General features: G+C 48.4%; 1 protein-coding gene across 1 annotated transcript in view; it reads left to right on the top strand.

The window, feature by feature from the left end:
* Itpr2 (inositol 1,4,5-trisphosphate receptor type 2) overlaps positions 1-13,390 on the top strand; it is a 411,976-nt gene that overhangs the window by 21,519 nt on the left and 377,067 nt on the right. The window contains exon 2 of the mRNA XM_075982281.1: positions 8,708-8,778. Within this exon, the coding sequence (XP_075838396.1) occupies positions 8,708-8,778 (71 nt within the window). The remainder of the gene's footprint in view (positions 1-8,707; positions 8,779-13,390) is intronic.

The following is a 13,390-nucleotide window of genomic DNA, read 5'->3' on the forward strand; positions in this document are numbered from 1 at the left end:
TCTTGGGCAGGTGGCCCTGTGAGAAAGCAGGCTGAGCAAGCCCTGGGGAGCAAGCCAGTCAGCAGCACCCTGCATGGCCTCTGCATCAGCTCCTGCCTCCAGGTTTCTGCTCTGTTTGATTTCCTGTCCTTCTTCCCTCACTCAGATCAGTGATGTGGAAACAAATAAACTCTTTCCTCCCCAGCTTGCTTTGGCCAGGGTGTTTCATCACAGTGATGGGAACCTTAATTCAGCCACCAAATTCAAATGCTGTTATTCCTAGGGAGGCAGACTCCTTATAAAGAAGAGCCATCCTGCTCTTTGGGCTTTTGAGGGAGGGGGACTTGATTGGGGGAGGGGGAGAGAAATGGGAGGCGGTGGCGGGGAAGAGACAGAAATCTTTAATAAATAAATGAACAAATAAATAAAAAAAAAAGAGCAAAGGCCAGGTGCTTGCTTGTATCAGTGAATTAACTGGTAAGATCAAAAGTAGTTCTCCTGTGCCCTGGAATCCTGGATCTTCAGCGTCAGGTGGCCGAAGGATTCATTGGCTCTGAAAGTGAATTTGCCTTTAGGAGCCCAGATTTAGGAAGCCAGGCAGGAAGAGCCTGGAATCTGCGTTTCCCTGAGGCTGTTTTGAAAAGAAGGGAAAGTGGTGTTTCCTGTTTTCTTTCCTTACCAGAGAAATCTGATTGGTGCCGACACAGAGAGGAACAAGCAGGGGTAGAGACCGCTGTTCCTTCCAAGGACAGGGTAGGCAAGGCTCTCAGGCCAGAGGGACACCAGCGCTGCCCCTCACCTTGTCCTCCTAAAACCATCTTTCTCGGATGGGGAATTCTATAACTTCCAAGAGGCCTTTCATCACGGCCTGGGACCCTTTAGAGTCCTTAACTCTTTCCATGCTGTGCCTTGGTTTTTTTCAGTTGTATTAAATTATAACGTGGAGCTGGGCTTGGCAGTGCAGCCTCTAATCCCAGCCCTTGGGAGGCGGAGGCAGGACGGTCGTGAGTTTAAGGCCAACCTAGTCTGGGCTGACCAGTCTTTGCTCCCCTCCCCACATAAATAAAAATCAAGAAACACACACACACACATATATATATGGGTTTGGAGACTTCCAAATAAAGAGAGAAGATGAGCATGCATAAATCTATGTACAAATGGTAGCAATGAGCCTTCAGACCACAGAAAGATCTTCTTTTAGGAAGAGAATGGTATAGTTCTTCCATTCCTTCATATCCACACACTCCTGTCTGCTTGCAAGAGTTTCTGCCTTGCCTTCTCAGTATTCTCTACTGAAGCGCTGATATCTGAGACCTCCACCTACACAGGGCCAAGGCAGCCCACTTTGAGCTGCTGGTTTACTTCTAGAGGAAAACCCAATGAAAGTAGCCAGCTCTGTGATGAATTGTGACGGTGCTGTGCGGTTCTGTGCCTGCCAAACAGAGGGGGCCCCTCTTGGCTCTTCATTGAGGTCAAAAGGTTAAATTTGTGTTAAGAATTACAAAACTTCAAAAAAAAAAAAGATTCAAGCCCTCTTGACCTCCAGGTGTGCCTCTGCTCGTGACTGTGGCCCCAGAAGCTGGGACAGGGCTTGGCTCTTAAGGAACACTTGAGATAATTTTTGTTTTGTTTTGAAACAGTGTGTAACGTAAGCAAGTAAGCTCAGATTGTCCTTGGGACCATCAAGTAGGCTGACTTTGAACTCCTGGTCTACCAGCCTTTACCTCCAGGGATTAGAGGCCCACCTCACTAAGCTTGCCTTTAGGCCTTTAGAAAGGGTTTAATGCCTTTGTTTTTTTTTATTTTTTAAAATTTATTTATTAAAGATTTCTGCCTCCTCCCCTCCACTGCCTCCCATATCCCTCCCCCAATCAAGTCCCCCTCCCTCATCAGCCCGAAGAGCAGTCCGGGTTCCCTGCCTTGTGGGAAGTCTAAGGACCTCCTTCCAGGTCTAGTAAGGTGAGCATCCAAACTGCCTAGGCTCCTACAAAGCCAGTACGTGCAGTAGGATCAAAACCCCGTGTCATTGATCTTGACTTCTCAGCAGTCCTCATTGTTCAGCAAGTCCGGTTTTATCCCATGTTTTTTCAGACCCAGTCCAGCTGGACTTGTTGAGTTCCCGATAGATCATCCCCAATCTCTCAGCGTGTGGGTGCACCCCTCGCGGTCCTGAGTTCCTTGCTCGTGCTCTCTCTCCTTCTGCTCCTGATTTGGACCTTGGGATTTCAGTCTGGTGTTTCAATGTGGGTCTCTGTCTCTATCTGCTTTCATCGCCCGAGATGCCCTATCATACAACAAAAGCATATGCTCAACTATGTTCATAGCAACATTGTTTGTAATAGCCAGAACCTGGAAACAACCTAGATGCCCTTCAATGGAAGAATGGATGAAGAAAGTATGGAATACATACATATTAGAGTACTACTCAGCAGTAAAAAACAATGACTTCTTGAATTTTGCATGCAAATGGACGGAAATAGAAAACACTATCCTGAGTGAGGTAAGCCAGACCCAAAAAGAGGTTTAATGCCTTCGGATTACTTCCTCGCCAATCTGAGGTGTGTCCTTGGGATGACAACCTTTTCTTTCTGATCACGTGTGTTTACATTTAGCTGTTGGAAAATGCTGGAATGTTGGTGCCCGCACTGCTGAGCTACCCGAGGATGGGAAGCGTCTGGCTTCACAGCTCGTCCCTTTCTGACACTTCCTAGACGCGCCCTGGTCTCGGGTTGACTCAGAAGCAGTCACCTGTTTCAGCTTTAACGAGGCAGCTTCCATCCCGTCCAACTTTTTGGAAACACACGTAGCCTCTCGCGCTGTAATGACTGTGGGAATCGCTGTGCAGCTGCCAGAGGTTTTTCTGGCCAGGGAACTTCTTTTGCCAACTATTTCCTCTCAGAATATCTCCCTTTTATGTCTGCTCAGCCAGGAAGTGATAGCTGCATCTCATGTTCTTAGCTGTTGTGAGGACGGCAGCATTGCTAAGGGAATGAACGGGAGGGGCAGGTGCTTCACTCCAGACCTTGCCACCAACCACAGGGCTCTGAAGATTTTCCAGGACGGAAAGTTCCTGGGCTCCTTAATGCTCTGCCTTGTTCTGTCCTGGCGCTCTTGCTGGCCGGGTGCTTTTGGAGGTCCTCTTGTGTTGTCCCTGTCTAGAATATATGATGTCAGATACATGGTTTCCTCGGGGGTGAGTCAGTGTCAATCTTTAGTCTTTGATCGCTGCTTTATCTTTCTTCCCGTAGTCTCATCAACTCCATTTTTATCTTCTGCACTCTGTTTTCTTTGCCTCTGTGATCCATAGAACTATCAGTTCCTACACTCAGGCCTCTGCTGTCCGGAAGCACCGCTATTGTTTTGTTTTTTGTTTTTTTGTTTTGTTTGTTTGTTTTTTCGAGACAGGGTTTCTCTGTGGTTTTGGAGCCTGTCCTGGAACTAGCTCTTGTAGACCAGGCTGGTCTCGAACTCACAGAGATCCGCCTGCCTCTGCCTCCCGAGTGCTGGGATTAAAGGCGCGCGCCACCACCGCCCGGCTGGCACCGCTGTTGTTGGAAACAGGCAGTGAGGGGGCGGTGTGGAAAGGTAGCAGCTCGGAGTGTGCCACAGCTGGACAGAAGTGTGTCAGGTGTGCTAGCGTCACGGGGGACCCTAGTCCTCCGAGGACGGTGAGCATGGGGTTTCTTTTTAGTTAGATGCAAGTTCAATGTAAGTTAGGAGAACTTAAAAAAAAATAAAAATCAAAACGAAACAGAAACCCTAAGCATGTCAATTTACTTACACTGTACTTGAGCCATGGGGGATGTGCAAACCATGGAGTCTGCTGTGTTCACAAGGGAAATATTTTATCATCTGTTAGGTTTTATATAATTATAGGGACTTGTGCATTGCTGTGTTTTATAAGCCAAGTCATTCTAATATGTTACGGATAGGAACTGATGTTCAACTGTCTGATAAAATGCGTAAAATCATTTCAGTAAGCAGTATTACACATCTAGTCTGAACAGCGAGGTTTTCGGCACCCACACACTCATCTTAAATTAAGTTTTTGGGCTATCATATGCGCTGACTGGTTTTATGTCACCTTGACAGAAGCTAGAGCCCTTGGAGAGGAGGGAGCCTCCATAAGATCGGGCTGTAGGCAAGCCCGTAGGGCATTTTCTTAAGAATGCGGGAGGGCCCAGCCCGTTATGGGTGGTGCCAACCTTGGGCAGGTGGCCCTGTGAGAAAGCAGGCTGAGCAAGCCCTGGGGAGCAAGCCAGTCAGCAGCACCCTCCATGACCTCTGCATCAGTTCCCACCTCAGGTTCCCGCCATGACTCCTTTCAATGATGGGCTATGACGTAGATGTCTAAGCCAAATAAACAAACCTCTTTTACCTCTTTTCTCCTCAGCTGGATTCGGGTTGTGGTAGGACGAGTAACCCTAACTAAGAAGCATATAAAGTACTGGATCCGTGGCATCTCCATATGTATTCGCTATTGCCTTTTTCCCTCCTCTCCCATCCCTCCTCCCTACCTCCAGCTTACTATCACAAGCAAGCCACCGTCCTGACTGCTCACCTTGCTCGGGTGACTGCACACCTGGGAGTAGACAAGCTAACAGCAGGGTGCACAATGCTCGACTTTAATTTTTTTAAAAAAGTTTTATTTAGTTATTTATGTGTATGAATGTTTGCGTGTATATATATCTGTGTGCCACATATGTTTCTGGGGCCCTTGGAGCCCAAAAGAGGGCTTCGGGTCCCCTGGGATGTGAGTTACAGATGGCTGTGAGTTGTGTGTGGGTGCTGTAAATCAAACCCTAGTTCTCTGCTAAGAGTCAGTGTGCTTAGTCATGGAGCTATCGCTCCAGCCTCAGGCTGCTAGGCTTTTGTTCTTTCTCTCATATATTACATCCTGACTGCAATTCTTCTCCCTTCCCTTCTCTTTCCCTCCCCTCCCTTCTTTTCCCCTCCCTTCCCCTCCCTTCCCTTCCCTTCCCTTCCCCTCCCCTCCCTTCTTTCCCCCTCCCTTCCTCCTTCCTTCCTTTCCCTTCCCCCTCCCTTTCTTTCCCTTCCTCCTCCCTTTCTTTCCCTTCCTCCTCCCTTCCTTTCCCTTCCCTCCCTTCCCCTTCCCTTCCCTCCTTTCCCCTCCCCTCCCCTCATCTCTTCCTTGCACCTCACCTTTCCCCCAGACCCACTTCCCCTCCACCTCCCCTCAAAAAAGAGCAGGCCTCCGGGGGACATTAACCATGCATGGCATAACAAGCTACAATAAGACCAGGCACATACCATCACATCAGGGCTGCAGGAGGCCACCCAGTAGCAGGAAAAGGGTCCCATGGGTATGCAAAGAGTCCGAGACTACTTCTGGCCCCACTATTAGGAATCCCCTAAGGACACCAAGCTACTCGGCCATAACATATACATTTATATAGAGAGGACCTCAGTCAGATCCCTTCAGGCTCCCTGATCTCCGAGAGCCCTGTGGGCCGTGTTTCTGTGGTGTCCCTGACCCCTCTGCTTCCTCCAATCCTTCCTCCCCCTCCTCTGCAGGACTCCCCAATCTCCACCTAATGTTTGGCTGTGGACTCTACACCCTCTCCACCAGTTGCCAGGTGAAGTCTCTCTGGCCTCTCTCATGACCTTTCTGCTAGGCTCCGGTCCCAGAACACTGTAGGCAGGACAAATTGTAGGTTGAAGGTTTTGTGGTTGGGTTGGTGTCCCGGTCCCGCCACTTGAGGCCTTGCTTGGTTACAGAAGGTGGCCAGTTCAGGCTCTGTGTCCCCCATTACTAGGAATCTTTGCTAGGGGTACGAGAGTATCCATGGAGTTCCCATTGCACTAGGTTTCTACTCACTCCTGAAATCCCCCCGATTTCAGTCGTTCATCCTCAACACCTCATCCCTCCTGTGTCGACCCCACTGGCCCCCAGGCCACCAGCGGAGTCTATTCTATTTCCCCTCTCCAGGGGGATCCGTGCATTCCTCTTTTACAAATAATATTAAGTATCTTGGGGTAACTCTAACCGATCAAGTGAAAGACCCATGTGATAAAAACTTGCAGTCTTTGAGGAAGGAAACAGAAGAAGACAGGGAAGATGGAAAGCTCCCCCACATTCATGGAGATTAACATAGTAACAATGGCCAATCCGCAGATTAACATAGTTACAATGGCCGACCAGCAGGTTTGTTTTTTTTTTTTTTAACATCTTTGGTTGAGTCTGTCTTAGAGTAGACAGACTGATGCTCACCCCACTCCTTCGCTCTTCGGTTCTTTCCAAACTCAGTTCCATTTCTTTAACTCTTGGGATGAAGTGATCATCCCAAGGAGCTCGGCAGCTCCTTAGGTTTCGGGTTTTATCCAGGCCCTGGGTAGCGGAGCCCAGACCTTCTTTACTGACACGCCCTGTGAGCTGGCTAATTGCTTTCATTCCCATTTCCCTCTAGGACTCAGCACTGAGATAAGGGGAGGAGTTCTATGGCACTCAGCTCAGACTGGCAGGCACGGAGATGAGCAGGGTGTCATGCCACCTCTGTAATTTTTATGTGTCTTAAGTAGGACTGTTTTTTTTTTGTTATGTTTTGAATTATAAACAGGTCTTGGCTCCTCAGGGACCCTGTCCTTTCTTTCTCAGCATTCTGTTTAATGCTGTGATCCGCTCAGGGCTTCTCAAAGCCTTTCCAATTCAATGTCAGGAACTCAAGTCAGATTGGGAAGTAGTTAGGGTTGCTCCCTCTTGACGCGATCCAACTTCCCATTTCTTTTCCTTTTCTTTTTTTAGTTTTTTTTTTTTTTTTGAGACTCTGTGTAGTCATGGTTGTCCTGAAACTCTCTCTGTAGACCAGACTGGCCTCAAACTCACAGAGATCTGCCTGCCTCTTCCTCCCAAGTGCTGGGATTAAAGGTGTGAACCACCTTGCCTGACTTTATTTCTGATTTTTTTTTAAAGATTTATTTATTTATTATGTATACAACATTCTGCCTCCATGTATGCCTGCAGGCCAGAGGAGGGCGCCAGATCTCATTACAGATGGTTGTGAGCCACCATGTGGTTGCTGGGAATTGAACTCAGAACCTCTGGAAGAGCAGCCAGTGCTCTTAACTTCTGAGCCATCTCTCCAGCCCCCCCTTTTTTTTAGTTTTTTGAGACAGGGTTTCTCTGTAGCTTTTGGTGCCTGTCCTGGAACTAGCTCTTGTAGACCAGGCTGGCCTCAACCTCACAGAGATTCACCTGCCTCTGCCTCCCAAGTGCTGAGAATAAAGGCGTGTGCCACCACCATCCGGCTCAACTTCCCATTTCTAAGAAAGCACCATCTAAAGACCCCACAGGTGCTTCTGCCTGCTCGGCAGCTTGTGTCAACCATGGTAGTAACCAGTATAAATGATGTACATAGATAGGTATCCCTAATCAATATACATGGATTATATCTCTACCCATGCACGCTACTGCTTGGTCTGATCTCATAGGGGAAAAAAATCTGATGGTCTAAAAAGTAGATTCTTTTGGTAACTAAGAAATCAGAAACCAAACTTCTGTGTGATTTTTAGCAAAGTGAATGGAAATGATGCATTCGGAAGATTCTGGTTAATACCAGGATGAGAAAGGGCGAGAAGGCTAGCCACCACTTGCACACCTTCCTCTGGGAGGATTCCATGTGTGCATCTAACTGGCACATCCTCATGGTGTTATGGCAACGCTGCCAGCCAGACTGGGAGAGGTCAGGCACTCGAATATTCCCAACAGGCATGCACCATCACATCTGGCCCCTGACCACTCTTAATATTTTGCTGTGTCTCATTAAAAATTATTCATTTTATGTGTATGTGTATGCTACAGAGTGTTTGTATATGTGCATGTGTGTTCAGGAGCCTGAGTGTACCAGAAGAGGTGTCAGATTTGCCACAACCAGAGCTGGAGTCATAAATAGTTGTGAGTCACCATGAGGGTGCTGGGAGTCAAATCCAGGTCTTGTACAAGAGCAGTAAGCGCTCTTAGCCTCTCGGGCCATCTCTCCAGTCCTCTGTATTTCTATATGTGCATATGTAGAGGTGTGTGTATATGTACATGTACATATTAAATTATTTCTTCTTTGGCAATTTCATACACAAATGCAATATATTTAGATCATAGCCTGTCCTAGCTCCTCCCCTCATGTCCGTCTGTCTCTGTGTCTTCTGCCCAATGCCATTCCATCCTCCTATTACCTACTGAGGCAATTAGTGCTTCCCATTAATTGTGCAAGAGTGTGGGCCATCTACTCCAGCAGGGGCAGCCTGCTAGGCTGCACCTCTGAATAAAAATGACTCTAGCTCTCAGCCGCTATCATCTGCTAAAAGCTCTCAAGTTAAGGGTGGGATCTTGTGAGCCCCTCCCCTCCCCATGCTTGGAGGAACACTGGCTGGCCTCAATTTAGGCCTGTTATCATATATATATATATATATATATATATATATATATATATATATATGCAACCTTGGTGATCGGCTGGTGCTTATTCCACAACATCCTAAGGGCCAGGGCATTTCCCTTAACTCTTGGTGGCTGTCAAGGTCATATCATAGCAGAATTAATAGGTTCCCTACCACTTAACGCTTCCTGTTCTTTCCACAACCAGATCTTTTTATGAATCTAGGACTCTCAACGGTTTCCGAGTGTTCCAACTGTAAATATTTCCCCCGTGTCCTTGTGCGGAGTGTGGATTCCGAGTGTGACGATGCTGACAGTGTAAACATTCCTTCCTTCTAGGCTGGTGGACGACCGCTGTGTGGTGCACCCAGAGGCAGGGGACCTTGCCAACCCACCCAAGAAGTTCCGAGGTAAGAAAAAAAATGAAGACAGTGTGACCTAAGAGGGCAGGTTACTTTGTGTCTTAGGTAATAATGTTAGAATTATACTCAGTGTGTCACGGAAGATCACTTCCAGCTCCCCCATGGGTTTTTGTTGTTGTTGATCTTTGAGGGATCTGTGATGAACAATTACCTGAGTTTTGTTTTGCAATGTGACTTCTATATGCTGACAGGAGACCCTGGCAATTAACCATGAAAGATGGCATTCTCAAACCAGTTCAGAAGAACTAAATGTTCTTTGTTTATAGATTTCTGCGTCAGTCCTATTGTAGATGGTACAGTGTTTTACTGGTGGTGTGTTGATTACCTTTATGGAAGTCCCATGTTGAGTGAATGTGGCTGTTAGAGCCACACCCAGACGATGCAAGGTGACTGACTAACTGTTGTCTTAGCGCTCCGTTCCAAGTGAAGACGTGAGGTGACTAACTGTTGTCTTAGCGCTCCGTTCCAAGTGAAGACGTGAGGTGACTAACTGTTGTCTTAGCGCTCCGTTCCAAGTGAAGACGTGAGGTGACTAACTGGTGTCTTAGCGCTTTGTTCCAAGTGAACTCTTAGAAGCAGCTTCATGGTTTCTTTGACTGCAACTGTTCCAGTTGCGGCAGCAGCTTGATTAGAATTTGGCTGTTGCAAAAGGATTACTGGGACCTGTAAAACATTTTAGAAAACAAAAAGTAGTAACTAAAACAACATTACAGGCCGGGTGGTGGTGGCGCACGCCTTTAATCCCAGCACTCGGGAGGCAGAGGCAGGCGGATCTCTGTGAGTTCGAGACCAGCCTGGTCTACAAGAGCTAGTTCCAGGACAGGCTCCAAAACCACAGAGAAACCCTGTCTCGAAAAACCAAAAAAAATAAAAAAAATAAAACAACATTACAGCAACATACAAACATTAAAAGCTAGGCTCTGCATGTAAGAGCGAACATATGGTAGTTATCTAGGTGTCTCGCTTAGGTTTCCTTCCTCCCTCATCCCTCCCTCTTTCTCTCTCTTCTCTCTCTCTCTCTCTCTCTCTCTCTCTCTCTCTCTCTCTCTCTATCTCTATCTCTATCTCTATCTCTATCTCTCTCCAGGCTTTCTCCATATAACCATCTGGCCATCCTGGAACTCACTTTGTAGACCAGGCCTTGCATCACCATGTGCCAGGCTTCGACTGTAAGCATCTTTGGGAGGAAGGGGTCTATTTTAGCTCACAACTCTTGGCCACATCCATCACAGAAGGAATTCAGGACTGGAATTCAAAGCAGGAGCTGAAGCAGAGGCTATGGAGGGGGCTGCTTCCCCGCTTGCTCCCCGGCTTGCTCCCCGTGGCTTGCTCAGCCTGCTTCCTTCCACAGCCCAGGCCCACCTCTGGCCAGGGGTAGCACTGTTCAAAGTAGGCTGGTCCCTGACACACCAACTACTAATTAAGACAATACTCCAGAGTCTTGCTTACAGGCTGATCTGATGGAGGCATGATTTCATTTTGTTTACAACAGAGTAAAGTTTCGTTGTGTATATATATACCAGATCTCATCATCCATTCATCTGTTAACGGACGGGAACCTGGAATCTCCACTTCATGGGTATTGTGAACACACCAGTAATAAACATGGATGTCCAAGCATCTCTGCAGGAGGCTATAGAGTCCTCTGGACAGAAAGCCAGGGGTGGACAGCTGCTTCATATGGTAGCTGTATTGTTTTTAGAATGCAGAACCACCAGCCCAGGGATGACACCGCCCACAATGGGCTGAGCCCATCCACGTCAATCACTAATTAAGAAAATATCCTACGGGCTTGCCTACCGCCCCATCTTCTCAGTTGAGGGTCCTTCCTCTTCTGATGATCCCAACTTCTGTCAAGTTGACATAAAACTAGCCAGCACACAGTTCTTTATATATTCTAAATTTTAACTTCCCTGTCTGGGGTGTGGCTGACCCGGAGTGTCCCCCATTCTGTCTGTTCTGCTGATGGTTCTCTTTGCTGTGTGGAAGCTTCTCAGCTTTTTGGAGTTCAGTTTCATCATTCTTGCTCTGTCTCCTGTGCTGCTGGAGTCCTGTTTAGAAGGCTCCAGAGAGAACAGTCTACAAGGCAAACTGGGACAGCGTGGTGTTCGTAATGGGGAGAGGCTGACTACATTGTCCGAGGGCTGCATTGTCCTCTAAAGTGGGCCACCTGTCGGGAGCCTCCGAGGGCATCTGCCACTGTCCCAGGAGAGCTGAGCTGGACAGGAAGAACAATGCCCTCTGGGGAGGGTTTGTTAGCCTTTCCGTCTTCCGAGGGATGGCCATTGCTGCTGCCTTTGTCATTATACAAATGTAGTTAAGTTATAATAAAAAACCATAACGAGTTTCTAGTAAGTATTAAATGCACTACCCCTTACACCCAACCCTCTTCTGGGGCAGAATTCTTTTCATTTTATATTTGTTTATTAGTCACTGAATTTTACTCATAGAAGACCCCTTCTTCCCCCTTGAAAATGGCCATTGGATACCGTGGGCTGAGATAGCCAAGCTCTCTCTGGGATCATAAGATCAAACTTGGTTCCCAGGGGTGTCCCGAGTCTTTGTGCTCTGGCTTTCGGCACCCAGATTCCCCCGTCTTCAGGGGACTTTCCCTTTCCACAGAGCAGGTTGTGTGGAAGTGTGGGTTACTCTGGAGAACCTGAAGAGCCAGAGCTAACAACCCTGTGCCCAAGAGGCAAATAGATCAGATGCCTGGGCCCTTGTTATCCAGTGGGCAGGGCTTCAAGGTGTCAATCATTCTGAGCTGGAGCCTGGCTACCCTGTAGTCTGACTTAGCTCACCACCCTGCTGACTGGCTCTCAGTTCCTGCTTCCACTTTAAAACCAAACCCCTGTCTCTCCACTATCACCAGAGAAGGCTGATATCCTTTCCTGTCAGGACCCAGAGATCCCCTTGTCTGAAACCCCAACTCTTCTCTATGATTTATGGGTTCTCATCCTGGCAATGGCCAGAGCCCAAGTCTCTGAATTTGACTCACTCTGTGCTGGTTTCCCCAGCGGCCGGCAGCAAACTTTCCCAAACGCGGCTGCTGTTCAGCCTTGGGCGGCTTGTTGTTACAGCTCTGCCAGCCCTTGCCACTGCCTGTGTCTCTCTCCTGCCTCCTCTTCAGCTGTAACAGCCATTGCAGGTTCCCAGAGCTGACTCACGAGCCCAGCATGCCCAGACTGCTCTGCTAGTCCCAGAAGTGCACTGTTCCTTTCTTAGCTGCTGTGAAGGGACCGGACCATCACCCCCTCGGTTCCTCTCCTTTAGTCGGGCGTATGCATTCTCTAGTTAATTTGAACAGTTTTCCCTGTTCAGCAGTGCAATGTGACTCCAGCTCAATTCCTCTGACTAAAGAGAAATTAGCTTTTTTGGACCTAAAGTTCCAAATTGGCCAAAGCAATGATTTCTCCAACTATGCACAATTGGGAAGTTTCCTGCAGCTATGTCATGAGAACTTTTACCTTTGGAGAGGGTCTAGGCAATGTCCACCCCTTCCTTCCAAAGTTCTAATGGCAAACCCAGACCTCTCCCTGGGGAACCAATGAGTTTGCTGAACTTACATACAGAGCATGGGGAGGGGTCACTAGTGGGAGTGTGGGTGACTTAAAGTCCTGCCAAGGTAGGGCTGCTTCAAATGTGGATGACTCCTCTGTGTCTGTGTAGACGTGTGTGTACTCAAACCCCTCCCCGACACCCTGAGGGCCCTGTGCCATTAGGACAGAAATATGTGCACTAGCTGGCTGCTCAGGCAAGGGTTCAATGACCCTCCCACCAGCTCCTGCTCTGAAGGAGTGTCTGCAACCTGCCAGCCTGCAGCCTGTCAATTTGCAGCCCGCCAGTCTGCAGGGCATCAGTCTGCAGGGCATCAGTCTGCAGCCCGCCAGTCTGCAGGGCATCAGTCTGCAGCCCGCCAGTCTGCAGGGCATCAGTCTGCAGCCCGCCAGTCTGCAGGGCATCAGTCTGCAGCCCGCCAGTCTGCAGGGCATCAGTCTGCAGCCCGCCAGTCTGCAGGGCATCAGTCTGCAGCCCGCCAGTCTGCAGAGCATCAGTCTGCAGCCCTCCAGTCTGCAGGGCATCAGTCTGCAGCCCGCCAGTCTGCAGGGCATCAGTCTGCAGCCCGCCAGTCTGCAGAGCATCAATCTGCAGCCCGCCAGTCTGCAGGGCATCAGTCTGCAGCCCGTCACACCTACTGCGATGATCTGCAAGTGGGCACAGCTGACCTGATGAGGAAGGTGGCGGTTTGGCTTGGAGGACAATGACATCACAGTTGCCTTGTCAGCAAAGAAAACCAATTTGTTCGCTAAGCAAACTTCCAGAGGTTCTTACAGTCTCCTGCACAGTTAGCTCCAGAATATATATTTGATTTAGGGTCTTGGGTGGGGCCGGGTCACCTTGAATTTGCTACGTAGCTCGGGATGGCCTTGAACTTTGACACTCCAGTCTCCACCTCCCAAGTGTTGGGATTACAGGTGTGTGACACCATGCCTGGCTTTCTCTGTTTTTTAAAAAATGATCTGTGATAAAGATGCGTGCGCAGCAGAAACTCGTCCTCTTCCGTTTCCTCAAATACTGTTTATCAGCTGGGCTTCACATT

Source organism: Microtus pennsylvanicus, chromosome 8 (assembly GCF_037038515.1).
Source record: "Microtus pennsylvanicus isolate mMicPen1 chromosome 8, mMicPen1.hap1, whole genome shotgun sequence".
NCBI classification, from domain to species: Eukaryota; Metazoa; Chordata; class Mammalia; order Rodentia; family Cricetidae; genus Microtus; species Microtus pennsylvanicus.